The sequence below is a fragment of the Chrysochloris asiatica genome, unplaced genomic scaffold, assembly GCF_000296735.1.
Source record: "Chrysochloris asiatica unplaced genomic scaffold, ChrAsi1.0 scaffold00304, whole genome shotgun sequence".
In the NCBI taxonomy this organism is placed as follows: Eukaryota; Metazoa; Chordata; class Mammalia; order Afrosoricida; family Chrysochloridae; genus Chrysochloris; species Chrysochloris asiatica.
The window spans coordinates 1,526,158-1,552,445 of record NW_006408822.1 but is presented as its reverse complement, the minus strand read 5'-3'; the positions used below and the strand labels follow the sequence as shown (position 1 = coordinate 1,552,445).

Sequence of the window (26,288 nt, the reverse complement as noted above, 5' to 3'; positions counted from 1 at the left end):
AGTTAATCTTACATTCCAGAAACAGAGGACCGTAGGACCAGCAGGAGAGAAGAGAATGAGCTGAACATGGGACCCTGTCCAGAGAAGCAGCAACACAAGAGATGTGGAGGTAGAGGCAATGGCATGGAGAGATAGAGCAGCTGAGGATTCTAGACTCAAGGAAAGGGAAAGGCTGTGTGCTGATGGGCAGGGGATTGGTTTATAAAATGTGTCCTTTGGTTGTTTAAACAATTGTAAATTCCTCCGTGTCTTTGAGTACATAAAAAAAAAAGGGGACTGTAATTATTAAAATGAAACAAGATGTGATTTTGAGTGCAAAACTGATGTTCTGCCATGTAAACTATCACTCAATTCACAATACAAGCTTTAAAAAAAACTTTAGAGAATATTTTTGGTTTATGGTTTAAGTTTCAGAGGATCATCCCCTCTCCATGACTCCAAGAAGTCTAGAATCATGAAAATCTGAAATTCTCCCCTGCATTTTCCTCATTTTGATCAGGACTCTTCTATGGAATGTCTGATCAAAATGTTCAGTAATGGTAGCCAGGCGCCATCCAGTTCTGGCCTCATGGTAGATAGAGAATGTAGTTGTTCCTGGAGGCAATCAGCCACACATTCCAGGTCCTCCTCCTATTCCTGACTCTCTTCCTCCCTGTTGTTCCAGGTAAATAGAAACCAATTGTGCCTTGCATGGCCATTTGCAAAGTTTGAAGACACCAAACTATGCAATGAACTAGGAGGTATGGCAGAAATACTAAACATACTATGAGGACAATTCAGTGAGATGGTCCATGAAACCAAGACCCGAAACCTCTAAGACCAAGGAACCAAATTCCATGAGGTTTAGGGCTGTTTATAAACAGCCTTAGTAGCTACTCTTTTTTGTGGTATTGTTGTAAATATATCACACTTTTGCCAATACAACTTTTTACAGGCAGGCAACTACTAACAGTAATTACAATAATCACCAATACAGAATTCCATAATCAATGAGATTTTTCTATCACTGTTAACCCCCTTTCATTTCTTCCTGTCCCTGGTAACAACTAATAAAATTTGGCCTCTATAACTTCTTTTCTTGTTTTCTTTAGTGCTCATACAATATTTTTTAAGACAGATATATTTTGCTCAGTATAATGTCTTCAACCTCCATCCCATATGGATCTGTAGGATAAGCACTGGACTGTGAACCACAGGATTAGCAGCAGTTCGAGGCCACCAGCTGCTCTGTGGGAAAAGATGAGGCTTTCTGCTCCCACAAAGACTTAGAACCTTGGAAACCCTGTACAAACAAGGTGGGTGTTAGTTGGAACCGAATCAGCAGCACTTAATAATAAAAACAACATGAAAATTTCATGTCTCCTGTTGGCTGAGTAGTATTTCATTAAATGTATGTATTACATCCTACTTATCCATTCATCCATTGTGGTACATTTATATTACTTGCAATATTTTACATACAAACACTGACTGCTGCAATGAAAACTGGTGTACAAACTTCTGAGTCTCTGCTTTTAAAGTCTTCTGGATATATATCAAAGAATGCAACTACTAGGTCATATGGCAGTTCTTTTGTCTTTTTTCTCAGAACATATATACATTTTTTTCTTTTACTATACATACATTTGGAAGGTGACCCATCCCCAGTAACCTCTGCCTGTTAGCTTTTTCTAAATAAACAGGATAGTGCTACCGCCCTCACCTATGGTTGTTGTTGTTCACAATCCTGTATAGGGATTCTGCAGCACAGATGTAGGTTTGAACTGCAAGCTTTGTGATTAGCTGTTCAATGCTTATCTTACAGCATCACACCAAGGCACCTTGACCCCCATTTAAAAAAAAAAAAAAATTGCCATAAATTGGTTCTGACTCACAGTGCCATGTGTGGCAGTAGAGCTGTCTTCACATGGTTTTCAAGAGGTGATTTTTCAGAAGGGCATCGCTAGGCCTTTATTACAAGGCACCTCTAGGTGGGCTTGAACCACCAACCTTAGTAGCCAGTGCATTATTCATCTGCACCACTCAGGGAACTGAATCCTATTCCTCTTTTAAGACTTAAATCAAGCTTCCCCTCTCATAGTAAATTGTATTTTGGTCAAAACATTTGCAGCCCTTCCCCACTGAGTCCATCCTTGCAGATTTATCTTTCCAACCACAACGGCACTACATGTGGCTGTGTGATTTTCCTTGACCAAACAAGGTCAGTGGAATTTAGTGCCACTTTCAAATAACTTTTAAGAACTATACTGTTGTAGTGACAACCTATATGTATATCCAATTGAGCTTTGACAAAGGGCCAAAACACATTAAATGGGGGAGAAATAGTCTCTTTAACAAATGGTGCTGGCAAAACTGGAAATCAATTTGCAAAAGAATGCAACGAGACCCATGTCTCACACCATATACAAAAACAAACTCAACATGGATTAAAGAGCTAAATATTAAAGAGCTAGAATTATAAAGATCATCAATGAAAAAATAGGGACAACCTTAGAGGCTCTAATACATGGCAAACATACACTATACTATCAAGCATAGCAAAAAAAATACAAACAATAGAAGACAAAATAGATAATTGTGACTTACTGAAAATTAGAAACGTACATGCATCAAAACATTTCATCAAAAAAGTAAAAAGGGAGCCCACAGACTGGGAAAAAAAATTTAGGGACTAGTCTCTAAAACTTATGAAAGACATTTCACCAAGGAAGACATTTCGGCAGCCAACAAACATATGAAGAAATATTCATGATCATTAGCCCTTAAAAAGATGCAAATAGAAACAATAAGATACCATCTCACACCAGTGTTAACAGTGAAGTTCAAAAAAACAGAAAACAACAAATGCAGGCAAGGTTGTGGAGAGACTGGGAACCTCCTACAATGCTGACAGGACTGTAAGATGGTTCAACCACTCTGGAAAACAGTATGCCCAGTCCTGGGCTAACCTCACAATTGTTGCCATGCTTGAGCCCATTGATGCTGCCACTTTGCCAATCCATCTCGCTGGGGGTCCTCTTTTTCTCTGACGTTCCACCATACTAAACATGATATCCCTCTCCAGTGATGGGTCCCTCCTGACAATATGTCCAAAGTATAAGAGACAAAGTCTGGCCCTCACTGTTAGAGGTCACTGAGGCAGTCCTGAGTCATAGTGGTTCTACATGCAATAGAACGAAACACTGCTTGACCCTGTGCCATTCTCACAATCATTGTTATGTTAGAGCCCACTGTTGGAATCACTATATTGATCCATCTCATTGAGGTCTCCCTCTTTCTCATTGGCCCTCTACTTTACAACACATGATGTTCTTCTCCAGGGACTAGCCCCTCCTAATAACATGTCCAAAGTGAGACAAAATCTCACCGTCCTCACTTCTAAGGAGCACCCTTTCTCTAAGACAGACTTCTTCATTCTTCTGGCAGTCCAGGGTATAGTCAATATTCTGTCTACACCATAATTCAAATGCATCAATTCTTTTTCAGTCTTCCTTACTCATTACCCAGTTTTTGTGTGCATATGAGGTAATAAAAAACACCATGGCTTGGGTCTGGTACACCTGAATCAGCAAGGAGATATCCTAGCTTTTTAACATTTAAAGAAGCTGTTTTGTAGCAGATTTGGCCAGTACAATGATCCATTTGATTTACTGACTGCTACTTTCAGTCAACTGGAGTACTGGTGTGGCGCTGTGGGCTAATGCAGCAGACTGCAAAATCATGTGAACTTCAAGGTTGGTGGTTCAAGCTTACCAGCTGCTCCTTGGAAACCTTATACAGAGTTGCTATGTGTTGGAATCCACTTGAAGGCACTTAACAACAACAACAACTTTCAGTCAATTAGATTGACTAGCTATGGCCAAACCAAAGCACACAAAACAGATAGAAATGGATAAATGTGTACAAGTGTTCCGGTTTACAATAGAGTTTTGTTCCAACAGCTCAGTCATAAGTTGTTTCATGCCTAAGTTGTAAACCACACTGTTGGGTTTTTTTTGTTTTTATTATTACTGACTTCTATTATCAGTATCTGTATAAATCTAATCTATATTTATCTTTTGGTGTTGGTATAAGAATGATAACATCAGAAAACTACATGCTACAACACTGTATATAATACATTTTACTAACCATAAGATGTACAAAAAAAGAAACAAAATGGACAGTCCCAAGTGCAGTTCATCACAACTCCTGCATGTTGTAAGTTGGTAACGACACGTATTGAGTTTGATGGAACCAGCTCATGACGGGGCTTGTTCAAATCACATCAAAACATGTCCAAGAAGATGAAAATGGAATGCAGGACATCAGCATCAGGAAAAAGCCATGCTGATGGAAAGAAACTTCTATCTGGGACTGATTTGTGTCTCTACAGGGTTTCTCTAGAAAGACAAGAATATCTAGAAATGCAGTAACAAATATGATAGCCACTTGCTGTATATGCTTACTGAGGATGTGAAATATGTCTAGTTTGAACTGAGATGTGATCTAAGTGTAAACTACATACCAGATTGAAGATTTCATGCCAAAAAAAAAAAAAAGGTAAATGTTGTTGTTAAGTGCCATTAGACTCACAGTGACCCTCTATACGGTTTATGAGGAATAGCTGGTGGGTTTGAACTGCCGACCTATGGTTCACAGTCAAGTGTTGATCCTACAGCGCCATACCAGGAAATAGGTAATAAATATTTTTTACATTAATCAAATATTAAAATAATAATATCGTAACATACTGGGTTAAACAAAATATACTGTTAAAATAAGCTGTTTAGTTTTAAATTTTTAACGAAGCTACTAGGAAATTTGGGGAACATTTCCTAACATTTCCTGGATCTGTAAGATAAGCACAGTACTGTGAACTACAAGGTCAGCAGTTCAAGCCCATCAGCAAGAGAAAGACATGGCTTTCAGATCCAGCAGAGATTTAAAAGCTTCGGAAACCATATACAAGGTTTCTATGAACTGGAATCAATCTGACAGCACTTTACAACAAAAAGAACAACTAGGAAATCTTGAATGACTTAGAAGGCTCCCATTAGATTTCTACTGACAGTGCTGATTAAGAACAAAAGATAAGAAAACAATGGTCCAGACACCAAATTCAGTCTGTTTCCACACAGCATACAATCTAACAATATTTTTTATATTTTTAAATGGTTAGGGAAAAAAGCATATGAACAGTTTTATATATGTGTAAATTATATGAAATTCAAATTTTGGCATTTTAATTTTCACTTCTGTTGCAGAAGTTACCTCTCATTCCTATCCCCTTTGCAAACTGTGCCACTTGCATCACTGGACACGGTACAGTTCTTCATGCTTAACAGAAACATCCCTTCCTTCAGGCCTTCATACCAAGGACAATTCCCTGCATCTGAAATGCGCTAACCCTAGGTACCTAGAGTTCTAATGCCCTCACCACCTTTTATCTTTGTTCAAATGCTATCTCCTCTCTGATTTCAAATACCCAGCTTCAAAACTAAGGCAGCTTACTCTACCACACCCAATACCCCTTTGTCTATTTTATTACTAGTTTTATATTTCATAACATTTACCAAATTTTAACATACGATAATGAAATATCTCTGTGGTTCAAGTTTACACTTAATTGTTTTTCTCTTTATACAATGGTAAGCCTTGGGAGGGCAGGGATTCCTAACTATTACATTTATTGTGTTCTGGAGTGTCTAGCACATAGTGAAAACAACCAAACCTGTTGTCACTGAGTCAAATCCAACTTACAGCTACAGCACCATTATAGAGGAGAAGTGCTCCACAGGGTTTCTTTCTTTCTTTCTCTTTGATTTAGCTCAGGCAGTTTTACAGGCTTTCATCTCTATGGAAGCAGATCACCAGGCATTTCTTCAGCAGTGCTGTTGGATGGGCTCAAACCACCAATCTTTAGGTTAATGGTTGAGCATAAATTGTTTGCACTATCCAGGAGCCTTTGGATCACAGAAATTGCAAAACACCCACTGTGACAAAATCAATTTTGACCCACAGTGACATTACAAAACAGAGTTGAACTGCCCCACAGAACTTCCAAGGCTATAAATCTTTACAGAAGCAGACTGCATGTCTTTCCCTCATTGAGGCCTGGTGGGTCCAAACCACTGACTTTCTAGTTAGCAGTTGAGTGTTCCATCACTGTACCACCAGGCCCCCTCTGGCACACAGTAGTTAGTAGACAATTATCTACTGAATTAATGGAGGAAAAGAAAGCACACCCTCACCCAGTGAGAGCAGATTCCTATAAGTCTCCAGCATCACTTCTCTGTAGAGGCTCTTCTGCTCAGAGTTCAGCATATTCCATTCTTCCTCCGTGAAGACCACAGTGACATCCTCGAATGTAACTGGCTCCTAGAATAAGCAGTGAATCAATACACATCCCTATCCATCTCCCAATGAGAGGAGTTTCACGGGTGACCCTAAAGGGCGTGGATCTGAAAAAGCTCCTCTAATTCTCTGCAGAGAGCACAGCTCTCCAGATCAAGTTCTTCTGGCCATGAGTGGACACCTGGCTTTGTGATCACATCTTTGGGGAGGCCAGGTGATGCACAGAACACAGCCTGGTCCTCACTCACAAAGGACCTCATTGCAGAAATGATTTGTGACTGAATTTGAAAGCATAAAGCAGTGTTCCAGAAAGTGACTGTGAGAACTCACAATGGAGGATTTCAGCTATGGGAGAGTATAGGGTGGGACAGAAAGAAACAAAGGCAGCAAGGTCTGTGCTTACTATAAGGGATGGTGAAAAGTTAAAGGAGAAGATGGAAAGACACTTCAACTATAGGGAAAAGTGGGAGTAAATAGTGAGGTCAGGAATGATCATTTCTAAAGAGTTTTACATCACTCTTTGTTTCTGTATTTTAATAATCTCTTGTAATAAAGACCTTGCAGTCCTGGTGTGGCACTGTGGGATAAAGCACTGGACCTCAAGGTCAGTTTGAACCACAAGGTCAGCAGTTCAAACTCACTAGCTGCTCCTCGGAAACTATACAGAGTTGCTATGAGTTGGAAATGGCTCGATAGGCACATAACAACAATAGCCCTGGTGTGGTGCTGTAGGATAAGCACTGGACTGCTAACTTCAAAGTTGGTGGTTCAAACTTACCAGCCATTACTCGTAAACCCTATACAGTGTGACTGTGAGTCTGAAATGACCAAATGGCATTTAACAACAACAATGAAAAAGTCTTTTACACTGCACTCATTATGCAGATTGGTACTTTACATATGCCTTAACAACAACAACAATAATAGGCAAAAGAGTGGTAGTTGTTGTTGTTAAGTGCCATCGAGTTGGTTCCGACCCATAGAGACCCTGAACAGGGTTTCTGAGGCTGTAAATCTTTACAGGAGCAGAAAGCCTCATCTTTCTCCTGCGGAGCAGCTGGTAGTTTCGAACTGCTGACTTTGCGGTTCACGGCCCGATTCGTAACCATTACACTACCAGAGCTCCTTAAAGAGTGGCAGTAGTGTTCTATAAAAAGAATATTCATAGGTAATATAATCTTTAAAATAATAATAAATACTTTTACTCACTGCCATTGAGTCAATTTCGACTCACAGTATCACCCTATAGAACAAAGCAGATTTGTCCCAGAGGGTTTAGAAGGCAGTAATCATTAAACACTGAAGCCACTTGCCACGTCTTTTTCCTGTGGAGTCCAAAACACCAATCATCAGATGACAGTCAAGCATTTAAGTAATGCTCCCTAGGGTTCCTACAAACACTTTGTTGACGTACAATTAAATGTTTGTGTCTTTTAGAATTTATCCACTTTGAATACAGGAACTCATCACTTTATTAATATGTACGGATTTCAGTTACCATTGTTCAGTTAAATAACCCTAGTCCAACAAAATGTTTCAAATTTCACCTGCCAAGATATATTAAGTATGCAGAATTGCATAAAGTATGAACTTTTCTGCTACCTCTTTTAGTCCACAGAGCAAGACATAAATACAGATGTGTATCAACATTACTAACAAATTGCTTATTTCAACTCAAGCTAACCTTAGGAGACAGGAGCTAATACAATCAATCATGACTGTGTAATGAAATCAGCAAAATCTCTGAGCAAGATTTTGGACTTCCTGGTTAGCGAAAGACATCACTGCATGTGGATGGCAGTGCATTCCTTTTGGGCTCATGGAAGCTCTACATTGGGAACCCTCCCAGACTTTGCTCTATGATCTCTTTTTTATATCTGTATTCCTATAATAAGGATGTAATCATAAAAATAACACTTTTAATGAATTCTGTGGGCTCCTGGTATGGCACTATAGAACCAGCACTGGAAGGCAAACCACAAGGTCAGCAGGTCAAGCCCACGAGCTACTCCTCAGAAACCCTAGAAAGTCTTGCTATGAGTCGAAACTGACTCCAGAAAATTCTCTAACCCTAAGGAGTAGTGGGAGCCAACATGTCAGAAGTGAGGGAGTCCAGAGTGGAATCCTAAACTTGCAGCTGGCATCCTAAAGGGTCCATGAATCCCACGAATTGTAGCCAGCAGGTGAGAGGTCATGGAGCCCAGGGAGCAGAGGGACTGCAGCTCCCCAGCTAGAGGCTGGCAATGCAAAAGCATAAAGCACACCCTACATTTCTAGGCAGCAGATCACAAAAGAGGTTTGTTTGTGGACTCTCAAACCTGTACCTGGAGCCTGTGTCTATGGCAAAGTGAAGAACAGTAGTAGCCTTTAAACTTGTGAGATCTGACCTGGCTCCAGGTAACTAGGGTCAGAGAAAGAAGTGTTATGTTGGCAGCAGGCATCAGCCCCGAGGAGGGAAGGAGAAAAATCGAGTATTTTCACATTTTATATTGAGGTTGTGAGATTTATGGACACAGTATGACACTCCTGTAACTAAGGCTGGCCACTGTAGAAGATGGTTGAAGGTACATGATGGGTCCGGAAATCCATTTTCACTATGATCTCTATGTATGTTTAAAAACTGAAATATCAAAAAGATGCTCAGTATACAAGATTCGTAAGATAATATGTATGTGAGTGTGTTGTGAAATTAAATAGTACATTCAAACTTTTAAATAATCTCATTTTTCCTCAAAAATATCCCTTATCAGAGATGCCTGGGTTCTTAATCTTAGGTATATTTTCCAATAAGAAAATTAAAACACAAAATGAAAGCAACCATTCTAAAATGCCTCACATGGCACCTGACATGAGACCATGAAACCCCCAAATGTTGACTGACTGTCTTCTCCCATTCTGAGAAAATACATGGCATGCCTGTTTCTGGAAAATGAGCCAGTACTTCAGAAAATCAAGGTAATTCCAACTCACCAGTATAGGGGACTTCCTCTCCTCCTCTTGGGATCGGTCAGTATCCTCAGGAGACAAACCTAAGGGAAGAAAGAGAAGCGGTGAGAGACCAGAACTCCCATAATGCTCCCAGAGCAGCTCTTCTGAGCCAGGGGATGGAGGAAGTAGTGTGGACTCAGCTGTGGTCACTCTCACCTGACCCTGGAACCTTGGTCCCCCTCTTCACTTTCCTAAATCCTCATCAACTCTCACCTTTTGACTTATGGTCTTGGGTCCATTCCTGCATGATCTCCATATCTTCACTGTTCACTGAAGGCAGAATCTTCTCCCAGGCCTGCTCACCACGGGCAGAAGGACTGGGCAGCATGATGGCCCCAGCCTTGTCCAGTAACTGCCTTGAAATTCTGCCACAAGCCAGTTAGAAGTTATTTCATCTCAAGATGAATTCTTGCTGTCTCAGCTGACTTCTTCAAACCTCAATGATAAACACCCGTCTTGATTCCATGCATCCAGGACCTGTGGGATGGAGATGCAACTTGATGCTGCTCGATTGTTTATTGTCCAGGTCTCACCCCAGGCCTCTTCAGCACACATCCTGTCCTCTCACACCCTCCTCACTCCACAACCACAGTCTCAGTCTACGTGGGTTTTCTGGACTGTCTACCTTATTAACTTCAGGCCTATAAGCTCTCAGGTCTGCTTCCTCTTTTCTTTACCTGTCAATATTTACTATGTCCCTCTTGTCCCCACACCTCAGGTTCAGTTGTCATGTCCTAGATCAGTTGCTGCTACCTGAGTCAGGGAGAAGACAGAATACGGCCTAATGCTGGGGAGAAAGAGCCTCCAACTTCTCCCTCCAGACTGATCAGAGCATGCAGCAGTCAGCTGCTGACTCCCCTTGCCCAAGGTATAATTCCCTATGTCTGTATACTCTGAGGAGTTGGGGTTTGCAACTGAGTTGTCCTCATCTCACCATGACTTTTGTAAAGATAACACTCCACCTTCTCTTGATGCATGTGTATGTCACATGACCGGATAGTCAAAGTCCTCCACCCATGTGGTCAATGGAGGCAGTGGTATTAGGAGCGATGCCACCTCTGGAAGGTCCTCGGACACCCTGGGCAGGAGCTTAGTCCACATGACTACTGTCCTACCGCTGCCTTGTTGCTGGGTTAGCTGCCCTTGCGTGCATTCCAATCCATGGTGACCCCGTGTGTGCACAGCACAGTTGCTCCATAAGGTTTTCAAAGCTGTGGCCTGTCAGAAGTAGACTGCCAGCCCTGTCTTCCAAGATGCCCCTGGGTGGATGTGAACTGTCAACTTTGCAGGTAGTAGTGGAGACCTTGCTTGTTTTCCCTTCCCAGTGACTCCTTTGGAGTCCTGATGTGACTCTGTAGGATAAGCACTGGACTACTAACCACAAGGTTGGCGGTTCAAACCTACCAGCAGCTTCATGGAAATCATACATAGGGTGGCTGTGAGTTGTAACTGACTTGACAGCACTTAACAACAACCCAGTGACTCCTTTAAGGCTAGCTGACCCCTAAGACATTCTTCCTGATATATCCCCAGACACTGCAGGCAGATATACCCATTCCCCTCTCCTCTCCAACTACACATCACTTTAATCACACTGTATTGCAATTTTTCTAATCAATGACTGATTTTTCTTTCTCGTTTTCCCTATGTATCTTCTCTGTAATAGGATTATGCTTCCCTTTCCCAGACATCAGGCCTACCCTTGTCACCTACCTTGGGCAAGGTGTAAGGAAAAGAAAGAAAGAGACAAGGGCAGAGAGTCTTGGCTTCAACAGCAGGCAGGTTTATTGAGGGTAAACCTGGGAGGGGGAACTCTTTCTTCACCAAAGGAGACCAAGAGCCCCTCTGTTCCCTTACAGACTGGGGTATTTATAGTCTGTGTGGTCTGGGTATAGTTCTGGCAAGTTTACAATGGGTGGGGGTATGGAGATTTGAGCAGGGGTATGGAGATTTTCCTGAAACCTGGAATTTCAGGGGGGTGGGGGGAGTGTCTCCAGGTGTAACAAAGACCCAAGCTTCCCAGGCTCAAGCCGGCCCGTGTCATTTGGAGTAGTTGCAATGCCATTCTGTTGATCAGGTGCAAAGTCCTTCACAAGGTATAGGAGTGAAACTCACAGTGATATTTCTAAGCATTGCATGACCCCACCATCTCTTGTTCTTTTTCACCTGCCATGACAGCAACGTGTTTCCTAAAGGGGCTCACACTCAGTCTTGGTTCTGCTGTAATAGGTCATGGTAAAGAGCCAAAACCAACCAACAAAGGATGAGAAATAGAGTTGGATGCTGAGAGTTTTGTGGGGTCATGTGCTATTGCAGCACAACTGAGCTTAAGCTGATTAAATTCTCCTAATAATACCAACGTCAGTAGCTAACATTTATAAAGTAAGTACTGTAATAAACAGAGTTCCACAACATAGCCAAGACATAGATGCCACTATTATTTCTTTTTTGCGCACAGACGAGAAAACTGAAACATTATTTGTCCCTAAGAAAACTGGGTCAGTTTGAACCACAAGGTCGGCAGTTCAAATTCACCAGCTGCTCCTTGGAAACTGTATGAGTCACTATGAGTCAGAACCAAGGGCACTTAACAACAACAACAAGCAATGAAGCCTTCAGGGCACAGTGACTAAAGTGATTAGTTACTTGACTGGGATCTTAAAAGCTCATAAACAGTCATCTAAGGTGGAATTCTTGGTCTTTCCATGTCCAGAGGAAAGAAAAGTGAGGAAAATTGAAGATGCTTGGAAACAATACATCCAATGGACTAATGGACCACGTGACATTAACTTCCAGAAGAAACAGATGGTGCCCAGCTAACACTACCAACTGCTCTGAAAGGGATCTCATTAGAAGGTCCTGGATAGAATGGGAGAAAATGTGGAACAAAACTCAAAATCATAAAAAAAAAAAAAAAAAAAAGACCAGTCTTACTGGTCAGATAGAGACTGGTGGAAACCCAAGATTAAGGCCCTTGGTCACCCTTGAGATCTGAAACTGAACTTGCCAAATGGTAATCCACACCACAAAGACGCTACTGTAGATTTTTGTTACAAAGTAATGCAGGTCGCTGCCACCAAAAAAACTGGGACAGCAGGTCCCAGGGAAACAGACCTGCTCCCGCTCAGGAAATAACTATTAGATGCAGAGTCCACATAAGTGGGAACCAACTCCATTGCACTTAAAAACAACAGATGCTGGCCCCAGGCCGTGCAGATCGTTATCACAGGGGGACGATTCATTAAAGGTGCCAAGTCAAACTCTCCCCACGCCCTAACAAATCCAAGGGCTTCAAACCCTATGAACTCAGCACAGCCCCTTAGGGAAACTATGCCAATATCAAGCTCACCTCCAGTCACCTCTCCACCCCGCTACCAACCAAGGCACAGCAGGTCCGGAGACACCACCATCCCCTGCAGGTGCTCAGTTACCTCCAAGGATGCCTCCAACCCTAACCAAAAGCAAGCAAACTTTGACATGCATATTAAGTCCTGGCTTCACACCAGGACCTAAAATATAGGATCGAGTCAGCACTCCCCACCAAGAAAATCCCCGCCAACATTGGATGTTAGACTATTTGTTCTTGGTTAAACTCATTCCCACAGCTAAAGTAACCCCGGAAATGCAGGAACGGAGCAGGCCTCTATGATGGGGAACTGTCAGTCCCAGATTAATCAAATTAGAAGTTCCCAGTCACTCTCGCCACAGTCCAGCCGCAGCACCAGGACGAAAGGATGCTTAGCGCTTGGCAACTCAAGCGCGCCCTTCTCCAAAACAGAACATCCGGAGCCAGCTGTAGAGCGGAGTTCCGCCGCCCCAGAACTGGACTCACTCCCTGTCAGCCCAACTCCACTTCCGGCCTTGGCCCGGTACTAGGTCCAAGCTTTCCACAAGCTCCTTACCGTGAATGAACAAACACTCTGGGGTCAACGCCCGGCCAAATCCTAAGTGTCTCCAGTCGGCAGCTGCGAACTCACCCTGGAACTACAGTCCCCAGAATCCTAACAGCCGGCGGTTCCCATTGGCCGGCACGAGAGCGGCTTCTAAAATGCGCGATTCATTTACACAACAATAGCCATTGTTGAGAGATCCTCTTCAATCTGTCTACTTAAAATACCAACCAATTCATCAACTGGTAGTAGTTCCGGAGAGAATTCTCCTTTTCGCCTGCCTCAAAGACTACACCCAGGAGAAAGCTGTGCGCGAGCTTTCTCACACGACTTTCAGACCCCGCCCCTCGGCGCCTGCGCTACATCAAATGTGCTTCCGGTGGACTCCTGTGACCTGCCAGCCTTGCCGATGGGACCAAGTGTCAATCGTTGAACAGAACAAGGGAACACTGAATGGTTTAAAATCAGGAAAGGTGTGCGCCACAGTTGTATTCTTTCAATATACTTATTCAATCTGTATGGTGAGCAAATAATAGACGCTGATTATATGAAGAGGAACGTGGAATCAGGATTGGAGAAAGACTAATTAATAAACTGATATGCAGGTGATACAACCTTGCTTGCTGAAAGCAAAGAGTATCTAAAATACTTACTGATGAATATCAAACACCACAGCCTTCTGTATGGGTTGAACCTCTTTGTAAAGAAGATAAAAATAAAATAAATTAAAATCCTCACTACTGGACCAAAAATAGCATCATGATAAATGGAAAAAACATAAAAGTCGTCCAAGACTTCATATTGCTTGGCTCTACCATCAACACTCATGGAAGCAGCAGTCAAGAAATCAAATGATGTATGGCATTAGGCAAACCTGCTGCACAAGACCTCTTTAAAGTGTCCAAAAACAAAGATGTCAGTTTGAGGACTCGGGTTCACCTGATCCAAGAGGTGGTATTTTCAGTAGCCTCCTATGCATGTTTAGTTGGACAGTGAATAAGGAAGACCCTAGAAGAATTGATGCATTTGAATTATGGTATTGGAGAATACTAAAGGTACCATGTTGTTGTTGTCAGGTGCCATCAAGTCGAAACCAACTCATAGCAACCCCATGCACAGCAGAATGAAACAATGTCCAATCCTGGGCCAACCTCACTACCGCTGCCACACTTGAGTCCATCAATGATGCCACCTGGCCAATCCATCTCGTTAGAGGTCTTCCTCTTTTTCTCTGACCCTCCACCTTACCCAGCATGACATCCTTCTCCAGCAACTGTTTCCTCCGGACAATATGTCCAAAGTATGAGAGACAAAGCTTAGCCATCCTGGCCTCCAAGGAGTACTCTGGCTGCACTTCTTCCAAAACAGATCTATTGGTTCTTATGGCAGTCCATGGCACTTTCAGTATTCTCCTCCAACACCACAACTCAAAGGCATCAATTCTTCTACGATCTTCCTTATTCACTGTTCAGCTTTCGCATCCATATGAAGCTATTGAAAACACCATGGCCTGGTTCAGGCGCACCTTAGTCCTCAGGCTGACTTCTCTGCTCTTCAATACTTTAAAAAGTTCCTGTGCAGCAGATCTGCCCAATGCAATATGTTGTCTGATCTCTTGACTGCTGCTTCCGTGAGTGTTGATAGTTGATCCAAGATGAATGAAGTCCTTGACAACTTCAATCTTTTCTCCATTGATAAGAATGTTGGTTATTGGTCCAGTGGTGAGGATTTTTGTTTTCTTGACATTGAGATGTAATCCATATCGAAGGCTGTGCCCTTTGATCTTCATAAGTAAATGTTTCAAGTCCTCTTCACTTTCAGCAAGCAAGGTTGTATCATCTGCATATCACAGGTTGTTAATGAATCTTCCTCCAATCCTGATGCCACGTTTTTCTTCATAGAACCCAGCTTCTCAGATTATTTGCTCAGCATACAGGTTGAATAAGTATGGTGAAAGAATACAACCCTGTCTCACACCTTTCCCAATATTAAAACATTCAGTGTTCCCATGTTCTGTTCGAACAACTGCTTCTTGGTCTAGGTACAGATTTCTCAGAAGTACAATTAAGTGTTCTGGAATACTCATACTTCTCAATGTTGTCCATAGCTTGTCATGATCCACACAATCGAAAGCCTTTGCGTAGTCAATAAAGCACAGGTAAACATCCTTCTGGTACCATGGACAGCCAAAAGAACAAACAAATCTGTGTTGGAAGTACAGCCAGAATGCTTCTTAGAAGCCAGGATGGCCAGACTTTGTCTCTCATACTTCAGACATATTATCAGGAGGGACCAGTCCCTGGAGAAAGCCTTCATGCTTAGTAAACTGGAGGATCAGAAAATAAGATAGAGACCCTCAACAAGATGAGTTGGCACAGTGGCAGCAACAATGGGCTCAAGTATAGCAACAATTGTGAAGATGGCACAGGACGGGGTGGGTACAACTGGATGACACCTAAGAACAGCTACAACAGTATCAGTAACTCAGACAACAGTGCACATTTAAAATACTAAAGAGAAAAATATGGAGCTTTGGTAGCATAGTGGTTACGAATCGGGCTGCGAACCTCAAGATCGACAGTTCGAAACTACCAGCGGTTCCGCAGGAGAAAGATGCGGCGGTCTGCTCCCGTAAAGATTTACAGCCTCGGAAACCCTGTACAGGGTTGCTATGGGTCGGAATCGACTCGACAGCACTTAACAACAACAATGAGAAAAATAGAAAGGAAAGTTTCTTGGTTAACACATGGAAAGTTTCCTCTATACAAATTATTAAAACTTAAGTGACAGAAGAAAATTACTTCCGAAACAATGAGGTTTAGGTAGAAAATAATAATTTCAATAACATTCATTTTCTAAGACAAAACTATTAGCCTAAAGGCATATAAGACAAAAGCAAAGAATGTGATTGTTGTTGGTAAGTGCCTTAGAGTTGGTTCTCACTCAGAGCCACCCTCTATAGGGTTTTACTAAGTGCCATCAAGTCAGTTTTGACTCACAGAGACCCTGTAGAGGGTTTCCGAGGAGCAACTGTGGGTTTGAACCACGGACCTTGAGGCTAGCAATCCAGTAATTATCTGACAGTGCCACACCAGGACTCCTGTATAGTTTGGGTTTTTGTTTTGTTTTTGTTTTTTTGTTTTTGCTTTGCAGAAGCAAAAAGTCTCATTTACTTCCCAAGAAGGAGCTGCTAGGCCAACCTTGTGGTTGTCAGTCCAGTGCTTATATTATAGAGCCACCATGCTCCTAAGAATATGATGATAGAAAATATACCAATAGTCTCTATGGAAAATTTTTACCAGTTGTGATAGTTAGGATTCTCAGTGGTTTAGCAGTTATGATGTAGATTCTTACCACCATGAGGAGGAGATCTAATATGATGCAATGACCCCCATGATGTGATCTGTTGTGATCAGCTCTGATATGATGTGTTGTAAATCGTCACTTCTATTTATGTTAATGAGGTCAGATACAACCTACAGGATTCGGTTGTATCTTGCCTCAATCTCTTTCAGAAGTGAACAGTGTGAGAGGGACTTACTATAACCAAGAAAGAAGAGCCAGGAGTAGGGTATATCCTTTGGACCTGGACTCCCTGCACTGAGAAGCTTCTAGATCCAGGGAAAGATTAATGCCAAGACATCAATCTTTGGAGAACTCCAAGGGATGTTAGGCTTACACTTGCTGGAAATAAACCATTATCTTTCCCAAGAGCCGATAAGGAGAAAGTCTTCCCACTCTGAGCTTGGACTTCTAGCCTCCTAACCTATGAGAGAATAAACTTCTGTTTGTTAAAGTTGTACACTTGTGGTATGTCTGTTATAGCAGCACTAGATAGCAAAGACACTAGTCAATACACCTAAGTTGCCAGTGTCAGGCTATCGCAAAAACAGTAAAGGTTTGAACAAAGCCCAGTGACCTCAAAACCTAGGACCTTGGAAAAGTTGTCCTCGGCTTCTGCCCACTAACAGCTTTTTAGCTTTAAGTCCAAACAAGTGTTTTAGTTCCTTTAATGTGTAATAAATGTGTCTAAGGTTTAACATCTTCTAGTTCAGCAACTTATTGATTGGCAAGAAAGTTCCGTTTTATTTTACTGGGGTTCCAACTGAGTCCTTTTGATGTCTCCTCCAGCACATATTTTAGGTGAAATTGGGCAAGCCTTAGGAATCAAGCCTCTGTCACCTATGAAAAATGCTGTGAAACTGTGCAAAGACATCTAAAATCTAGATAGATTAAGGCATGAGGTCTGAATCACCCAAAGTGAAAGACAAGAAATTCAGCTAAAAAGATATGGCTACATCTCTGTGGCTCAATTTTCAGCCAAGAAATAGATAGGTATATAAAGGGGAAACGACACTCGCCATAGAATGATCAACCATTTAAAGATTTTTTTTAAAAGTCAGCATTGATGGTTGCTGGGATGTGGGGAGTGGAGTGAGGGGAGTGAGGGGAAGGTGGAGCACAAGGCAGGGAATAGATACAGGATAGTTTGGGTGCTGGGGAGGGGGCAATATACAAGAAGGGAGAGGGGAATGGAAGAACAAAGCAGATGGGAGAACAATTAGGCAGGTTTGCATGGGCTTAGTGGGACAGAGGTAAATAATGATGTATGCACAACCTTGGAACAACAGGGTTCTGGGATGCAGATATTGAGACATGGTTGGAATAGGGACAAGTGGGGGAAATAATGTTAAGATGCTTGGTTGTCTTCTGAATCTTGGTTTTCCTTGCATTACGTTATAAAATAGACACTGGAAGGGGAGAGAAAGGAATAGCCATAAATAACACCACAGAAAGCTTGTAAGTCTGTCTTCTGCCTATAACTGATTGGAATACCTAAAATGGGGCTACAACGTGCCCAGTGAAGGAGGCTTCTTGCAGAGCCTCTGCATTATATAAGACTATAGGTGGAATCCTGAACAGCATCCAGAATCTTCAGAGGTGGGAAATTTTCTCTTGAAAGGACAGGCAGACCAGCCTGGAGCAGCTAGAAGAACAGAAGATACTTCTTGAAAGAAAGACCTACAGGAAAAATTCAAAACAATATAGGCAGACCGACTGTTACTACAAGAACAAGCAAGTTGCTCACCCAGGAGAAATCAAGGCAAGTGGTCAGGTCCGCTCAGAGTAAACCCCCTTCCAAGACTAAGACTCAGTGGGAATACATGCTCTGATTGGTGACCACGTTTGCCACCAATAAGGGGAAATGAGGGAAAAACAGCAATGAAGTTGTGAGCTAAGCCCTACAGCGTTTGATAGACTCCTGTGAACCGGGGTAGAGACCTGGTTGGCTAGCAGTGTTGCAAGACCTGGGGACTCTTGGGCCCAGAGTCAGAGACATAGCCACAGAGGACTAGAGTGGAGAGTGAAGCATCCAGCTAATAAGAAGAGAGGGCATATGAACGAGAACACCCACACTTGCAGATAATATCCACTTGACCTGGCTTCAATGACTGGATGATCAGAGCTTAACTAAAAGAAGAAAGAAGAGGAACAAAAGAGTAATCTGATACAATTTCATGAACTTGACCTACACCTATGGATTCAGTAGCTCAAAAGAGCTTTGCAGCAAGGATCATTCCCATCCCCTCAGTACACAGATTAGACAGGGATGGGCAACTTGGACACTGGCTACCCAAAATGGGGGGACTTCAAAGGCAAGAAGTGACTGGCTTACAAGCTTTTAAGAGGGAACCTAGATCCGGATGGCGTGGAGGAAGGTAGAATCTCCACTGAGCAGTATACAAACTGTCTAAGAGAGGCTGATGAAAGGAAATGCAGATAGGTCTCTTGTGATACACTAGTGAATAATTGTTATCAGGACTGATTGTGAGGGTTATAAATGTAAAGGTAGACGTTTTGTAGCAAGGAGGGGAGTGATTAACTTCACAGTCTAGGAGCAGAGATCCCTGAGACCATGAAGGGAAAAGAGCAGAGAGCGAGACCCTACCCAGAGAAGCAGTGATGCCTGAGATGGAGGCAGAGATTATGACGTGGAGAGATGGAGCAATTGGGGACTTAAGACACTGAGAGGGAGATGGGCTGTGTGCTGATGACTAGGGGGTCAGGAGTGTAGCGGGGCAGGCTTATAGGATATACCCTTTGGTTGGTTGATGATGTATGGAGGGGATTGTAACCATGGCAATGAAACGATATACGATAGGATGAATGTAAAACTAATGTTCTTCCATGTAAACTATCAAATAATTCACAATAAAACATTTTAAAAAATCAGCATTGATCTTAAGACAAAGTTCAGAAGGGTTGGGAGAGAAGGAGGGACGGAGATGGGAATCACAGGGAGGCAGTGGGATAGGTGATGTTACATTGCAGTTATTGAGATGGAATGGAGTGATGATTTGTTTAATTTCAAACTGGTGATCTGTAAACCTTCATTCAACTCACAATAATAGTTTTTGAAATTAGTAAAATTTTATAAACAAAAATAAAATAAGAGTATGTTTTTAAAAACCAGAAACTTTATTAGTAACATAATACAGTGCAGACTCCTCCTGTTGGAGGTCTATTTAAAATATTCTAAGTGTCTCAAGAGCAAACTGTTCTTCCCTAGTTAACCTCCCAAAGTCATGAGTCATTTTCTTGAAGACAGACATAACGGGATACAAATCAAAGCTATGTCAGTCATTTTGGTTAATTTAAAATGTATTAAAATTATTTAAAGGAGATCTGGAAGTGTAGTAGTTACAAGCCAGGCTGCTAACCTTAAGGTCAGCAGTTCAAAACTACCGGCCATTCTGCGGGAGAAAAATGAGGCTTTCTGACCTGTAAAGATTTACAGCCTCAGAAATCCTGTACAGGAGCGCCATGAGTCAGAACTGACTCCATGGCACACCACCACTACCAAAATTATTTAGGATACCCTAGCATATTCTGGCCACATCTGGAGTCCTGGTGTGGCACTGTGGGCTAATGCGTCAGACTGCAAAGTCGTTTGAACTGCAAGGTGGGTGGTTCAAACTCATCAGCTGCTCCTTGGCAGCCCTATACAGGTTTACTATGGGTCAGGATCAACTTGATGGCACTTCACAACAACAACAACATATCTTTGGAGTCCTGGTGTGGTGCTGTAGGTTAATGCACCAGACTGCAAAGCCATTTGAACTGCAAGGTCAGCAGTTCAAGTTCACCAGCTACTCCTCGGAAACCCTATACAAGGTTGCTATGGGTCGGAACCAACTTGACGGCCCTTAACAACAAACATATATTTGCCATCTATTATCATGAATTTCCATGGAAATTCTTTGAGCACCATCATAAAACTGTCTTTTATACTCTGCTTCTGTGATACCAAATTAGTCTAAGTGCAAGACAATGTCATATTGGATGAACCATTTGGAATACCACCCCCAAAAAGAGTGACTGAAGATGAGGTCAGATTTCCTCTGAAGACATAATTTTAAGATGCATAAAAAGGAAGCGACAGGTATCATTATGACCCTTGTACAGTACCATGCAATGAATTATTTCATTGGCTCTTCTACCCATAGTCTTTGTGACTCCACCGAACATTTTTGCCCTATTGGGTTTGGGTAACGGAAGGTGGGAGAAGAAGCTGATAGAATTATAAGATTCAGTTGTGAGCAGTTAACAATTCTTTGGGATGATAAAAACTTGGAACTCCAATGTGTATAAAATGATCTGTCTCAGCAGGATTGAGAGGGTCTCACTACCCACAAGGAAAAGCCAGGAGTGAAGTATGTCCTTTGGACCCTGGTATCCCTGCACATTGCACCTCATTGACCCAGGGACAGATGCTGTGATACTAGAGAAGCAGCAGAGGAGTGTCTGCAGCAGAATCAAGAGCCAGAGCACCAGACAGAGCAGTGGGCTTCCCAACCTACAGAGCAAGTAAAGTTGAGTGACATTGGACAGGACACTTGCTTGCAGAATAGGGTACCTCCAGGCACTTAATTGGGGAGCTAGGTTTGTTGACTCATGGAGCTAGATTTTAGTGTCTTTGGGCCAAGGCTTATAGTGGAGTATCCTTTGGGCATTATCGGCAACCCTAAAAGAGTTCTGTAACATTGCTGTGCAGGGCACAGCAGAAGGGAGGCTGTCCTGACTGGTAGAACTGTGCCCTGAACATTTCTGACCTTGAGTTGTAACCTGTTTTTAGGGGACTAAACGGGTGAAAGTCTGATAGAGCAAAATCAGGACTATAGGGAGGATGCTTTAACACCTCAAAACAAAATTTTTGCAGAGTGTCAACAGTGTGAGCAGAGGTGTGCAGCTTTGCACTGTCATGCAAGATCACAATGCCCTTGGATAGCAGCCCTCAGAGTTCAATCTGAAGTTTAGGCTTCAACTCTACAGTGAGCATCTCACTGTAGTGAGCATTATTGATTATTGAACTTCTTTCCTGAGAGTGTTCTAATACTGGCCCTGGAAAATCCCAGAAAACCGTAAGCATCATTTTTCCAGCTGATGGTTGACTTTTGAAATTTTTCTTAGTCGGCGATTAGGGATGTTTCCATTCCATACACTGCCATTTATTGTTAGGCTCGTTGTGATGAATCCACATCCCATCACCAGTAATGATTTTTTAAAGACATTTTTACTTTCCTTTGCGTATAAGCACAAATTTTATTTGCAGAGGTCCAAACGCTTCTGGTTCTGCTCTTCCATGAGTTGTTTTGATACCCGTCTTGCACAAACTTTTGAAACCCAAGTCTGCCATGGATTATTTCATAGGCAGAGCCATGGATGATTTGCAAATGATTTGCCACAAATCCACTGTTACTCATCTATTTGACAGAATCATTTCACATCTACACTCAATGTTGTCATCAGCTGTGGACGTGGATGGGCGGGCATTTTAATGTAACTGGAATGCAGATAATTTTTGACACACCATTGTATTTTCAAACACATTCTGCCTGAGGGCAAACCTTTTTACATTGCTAATTTGTGGTCAGAATGCACTAAGGGAGGCTGAATTTATGTAAAGACTCAAGATGGAGTTAGGGCTCCCACTGTAACCCATGGCCAACCAAACCAAACATCATGTCTGAGCCTTTCCTTGGGACCATGCAGGCAGTCCTATGGTACTAAAGGTTTGTTCCAAAACCCTAGATATACATCTACTCAGTTTACTTATTGTCTACCAGCTCCCAGTAACTGGGGCTACAACCCTGTCAGGAGACCTGATTCTACCCTCACCCCTACCAAGTGACCTGGGTCCTTGATTCCAGTCTTTCCTTCCTCCACATCATGGAAAGGCATGGGCCCCCTCTGACCAGATAGAGCAACTGGGGCCTTCATCACCTTGAGCAACTCCAACCAAAGGTTCCTCCCCAGTCAGGCACCATTCCCAAGTTACAACAAACATAGAAGAAGCTCCTAAGCTGTCAGCCCATGAACCCTCACCTTGGTGGCTGTTCTGATGAATCCAACTCCTACCTGCTTCACCTCGAGGCCACTCAACAGCTGGATTTCCACCACTGCTACCTAAACTGACTGCATCTTTGTGTAAAAAACTGCTATTTGTATTAATTGGTGATTTTATGTTGGTATGTTCTTAGGCATCCATCACCTGTCTACTTCTGTGTGTAATAAGAGAATAGGAATGTGTGCACAGTTCTCTGTCCACTGTTGAAGTAACACAGATGAGGGTGGGTTTGGCTGGTGTTGTTCACTTGCTGTCATCGACCAGATGGTACAAGAGTAGACAGCGAAAAAAAAAAAAAAAGAGTAGACAGTACTGGTCCTGGACCAATGGGTGGGCTGCAGGAGGTACAACTGTGGCTGGGCTGTGTGGACATAGTTGCTATCTCTCAACAGGTGGTGGTGGTGATGATGGTTGTGTTCTGTTGAGTGTGCTTGAGTGCTTGATTTCTGGGCACCACTACTTTATGGCATGGTTTCTGGGTACCATTAGCACCATCCTTTGAGTTTTGTCTAAAATACACTTTCAGTACCTTCCCTATGTATGCGTGCCCACCAATTTTCTTCTCAGGAAGCACCTAACTCATTTTTATTACATGTTGGCATCTGATATGTGAGGGAAGTGGGTTGAGGAGGGAGGAAGCTGTATTACTGTGTGAATCTGAAAAAAATGACTTTATTACACTAATACCAGAGACAGCTCATGAAATATTTATCCTAGTGTGGCGAAGCGGATAAGCACTCGACCACAAGGTCAGTTTGAACCATAAGGTCATTGGTTCAAACTCACCAGATGCTTCTTGGAAATCTTACATAGGGTTGCTATGGGTCAAAATCAACTTAACAAAAATTGTATAAAAATCCATTATTACCTGAAAAAATTTTCTTCATTGCATTCAAAAGATCTTCATATTGAAAACACATGGTTTCAACAAATGTCAAGACAGAAAATAATTTGGTCTTCAGAGTTAACCCCTTGCAGTCTGCTGCTGTGCTTCAATACAACCCTGTCCACCTCCCACCACTCTCCCTGCTCGCTTCTGTCCAGCCACACTGTCCCCCTGCTATTCTGTGAGCCTACCGGTGTAATTCTGACCTAGGACTTTTGCATTTGCTGTTCCAGCTGCCTCTTCCCCTAGGTGTGTGCATGGCTCACGTCCTCAGTTCCTTCAAAACTTCATTAAAATACCCTTTCCGTAGCAAGGATTTCTCTGATAAAACTGCAACATTCTCATGCACCCAGCCCATATCCCTGCTTTATTTTTCTCCTTGTCATTTATTGTCATCCAAACACTACATGGTTTCCTGATGTGGCACTGTAGAATCAGCACTAGACTGAAAACCACAAGGTAGGCAGTTCAAACCTACCAGTTGTTCCTTGGATACCCTAAAAAGGGCCGCTAGGAGTGAGAACCTATTCGACAGCACTTAACGACAAAACAAACACTGTGAAAGATGGCTTGGTGGTACTCTGTAAGAGAAAGGTGTAGCAGTCAGCGTCCAGAAAAATTATAACATTGGAAACTATGCTGTAAGGCTACTCCATCCTTAAATAAAAGTCACTATGACTAGGAATCAGCTCCACAACAACTGGAAACACTATGTATTTTTCTTATTGTTATTATTGTCATTCTCAACCACCACTAGAACATAAACTCCATGAGGGTAAGAGTTTTCATGTAATGTCCATAGCTGTAGTGCCTAGAACAATGCTAAGCACAAAATAAAGACAATACAAATTTGCTGAACGAATAAATGAACCTTATTCAGTCTCAGGACTTTAATATACTACTTATGCACTAAGAATTTCAAATCTCCTTTCTCTAGTCCTGGGTTCTCTAGTCACCTTTTAATCTTCTATATCCAGTGGCCTTTATTTCCATGCTTTTTATCTCAAGCAAGGTTTTCTTGACTGCATTTATTATTCATCGGCAGCAAAGGAGACTTGGGTTACCTGGAAACCTCCCTCCTCAAGCCCCTAGAGATTACATATCCATACAAACATTCCTTTTGTGTCCCAGTTCTGACCAAACACAGTGCGTTGGTCTTATGGGGTGATATTAGAACAAAAATGGCAAAAGATGGAGGCCCACACTTCCAGGTGCACTCCTCATCTGTCCCCACCTGAACGAACTCAGGGTCCTCTGGAAAGCTGACTTCAAGGTCAGGGAGAACAGGTAGAGGCTGTGGGGTCAGACACTCCCTGACACTTTCCCATGTCCTGCTTTGATGGGATGTCAAAAACACTCTGCTTTATCTGATTCTCAAAGTCTGATATTCATTCTGTTTACCTGACAAACAAACCCCAACTGGGCCAACAGTTTGGCTAAGCAAGCCCTCTCCAGTAAATAGTTACTGCCCTAGGACACTACGGAAGAGCCAGACACGCAGGATCATGAAAATCTTGGCCATTTGGGCTCCTAAGGAAAGGAACATTAGAGAGGGCTGTGGCTAAGGGGCCAGGTCATTGGGATGAAAAACAGCGGAGGTGATATGGCAGTTACTAGGAAGATATGGGAGTGTTGCTAGCAGAACTGGGTCCTAGAGTCAGAGGGAACATGGATAAAGGTCCTTACACCAGGTATTATGTATTTAGGCGTCTTTTGAACTCTCATTGCTGTCCTGACATGGAAAATAGCCAAGAGGCCCAAAGCAATAAGACTGGAGAACCGGTTCAGCATAGTTTCAGGATCTGACCCTGGAATCTGGAAGGCTCTGTATAGCTGATTTCAAGGCAAGGGTAAGTGGGTAGTTAAAAGGACCCTGGAGCTAGGAATGAGAATGGAGCATAAGGAAACAGCAATACTTCTATGGGTGGAGAAAGAGTCAGGACACCTGAATAGATATTAGAAAGTATCAAGGAACACCAGTGAGCTTTTTGGGTTCCTCAGCTCCTGAGACTACATAGGTGAGAAGAATCCTCCAGACCGATCTCTGAACTACAGATTTGGGACTGGCCAGCTTCCACCATTTTGTGAGCCATTTATTTCTTTTGATAACTGAAAGAACCGGAGAGTGCAGCAGGCCAAAGCAGCAGCGCAGGCTGAAATTGAACAGTACTGCCTGCAAAGGGAGAATGAGTTCAAGGCCAAGGAAGCTGTGGCTCTGGGATCTCATGGCAGCTGCAGCACTGAAGTGGAGAAGGAGACCCAGGAGAAGATGACTGTCCTCCACACCTACTTCTGGCAGAACAGGGATGACGTCCTGGATAAGCTCTTGAACTTTGTCTCTAAAATCCGACCAGAAATCCGTGAAAACTACTGCTTCAATGGATAGGGAAGAAGAACACATCTGTTCCATGGATTGGCATTTTAGATGTTGTCACATGGAATAAGAAGCTTTAGCAAAGCTAGAGTTTTTACTCTTGTGAGACAGCATTACATTTTCCTGTATGTTATGTTAGGATCCTTCACTTTTTGCAGAGGAGCAAACCTAGTACTTTGTATAGACTTAGAGTTTATCCAGAGATCTCATCCCTTTACCTCGTATTTCGTACACATTTAATGGGTATACACTTTTCCTATGCTTTTTAGCTGAAGCAACATATATAGCCATATGACTTTTCTTTATTAGATATTTAGGATTAAAAAATTTCTTTAAGAAACAAATGGGTTAAATATTTCATTTCCCTAAAGCTTTCTTGAAGGTCAGGGGCTTTATCAATGAAAA

The 26,288-nt window shown here is 42.4% G+C and overlaps 1 protein-coding gene across 1 annotated transcript; it reads right to left on the bottom strand.

Annotated features, from left to right (window-relative positions):
• Positions 1 to 6,195: 6,195 nt before the first annotated feature.
• LOC102820091 (zinc finger protein 343-like) lies at positions 6,196 to 9,652 on the bottom strand. The gene is made up of 3 exons (XM_006874860.1): positions 9,538 to 9,652; positions 9,307 to 9,365; positions 6,196 to 6,360 (listed from the first exon to the last, which is right to left on the bottom strand). The coding sequence occupies exons 1-3, from the start codon at positions 9,650 to 9,652 to the stop codon at positions 6,196 to 6,198; spliced, it is 339 nt and encodes a 112-aa protein (XP_006874922.1).
• Between the last annotated feature and the right edge of the window lie 16,636 nt (positions 9,653 to 26,288).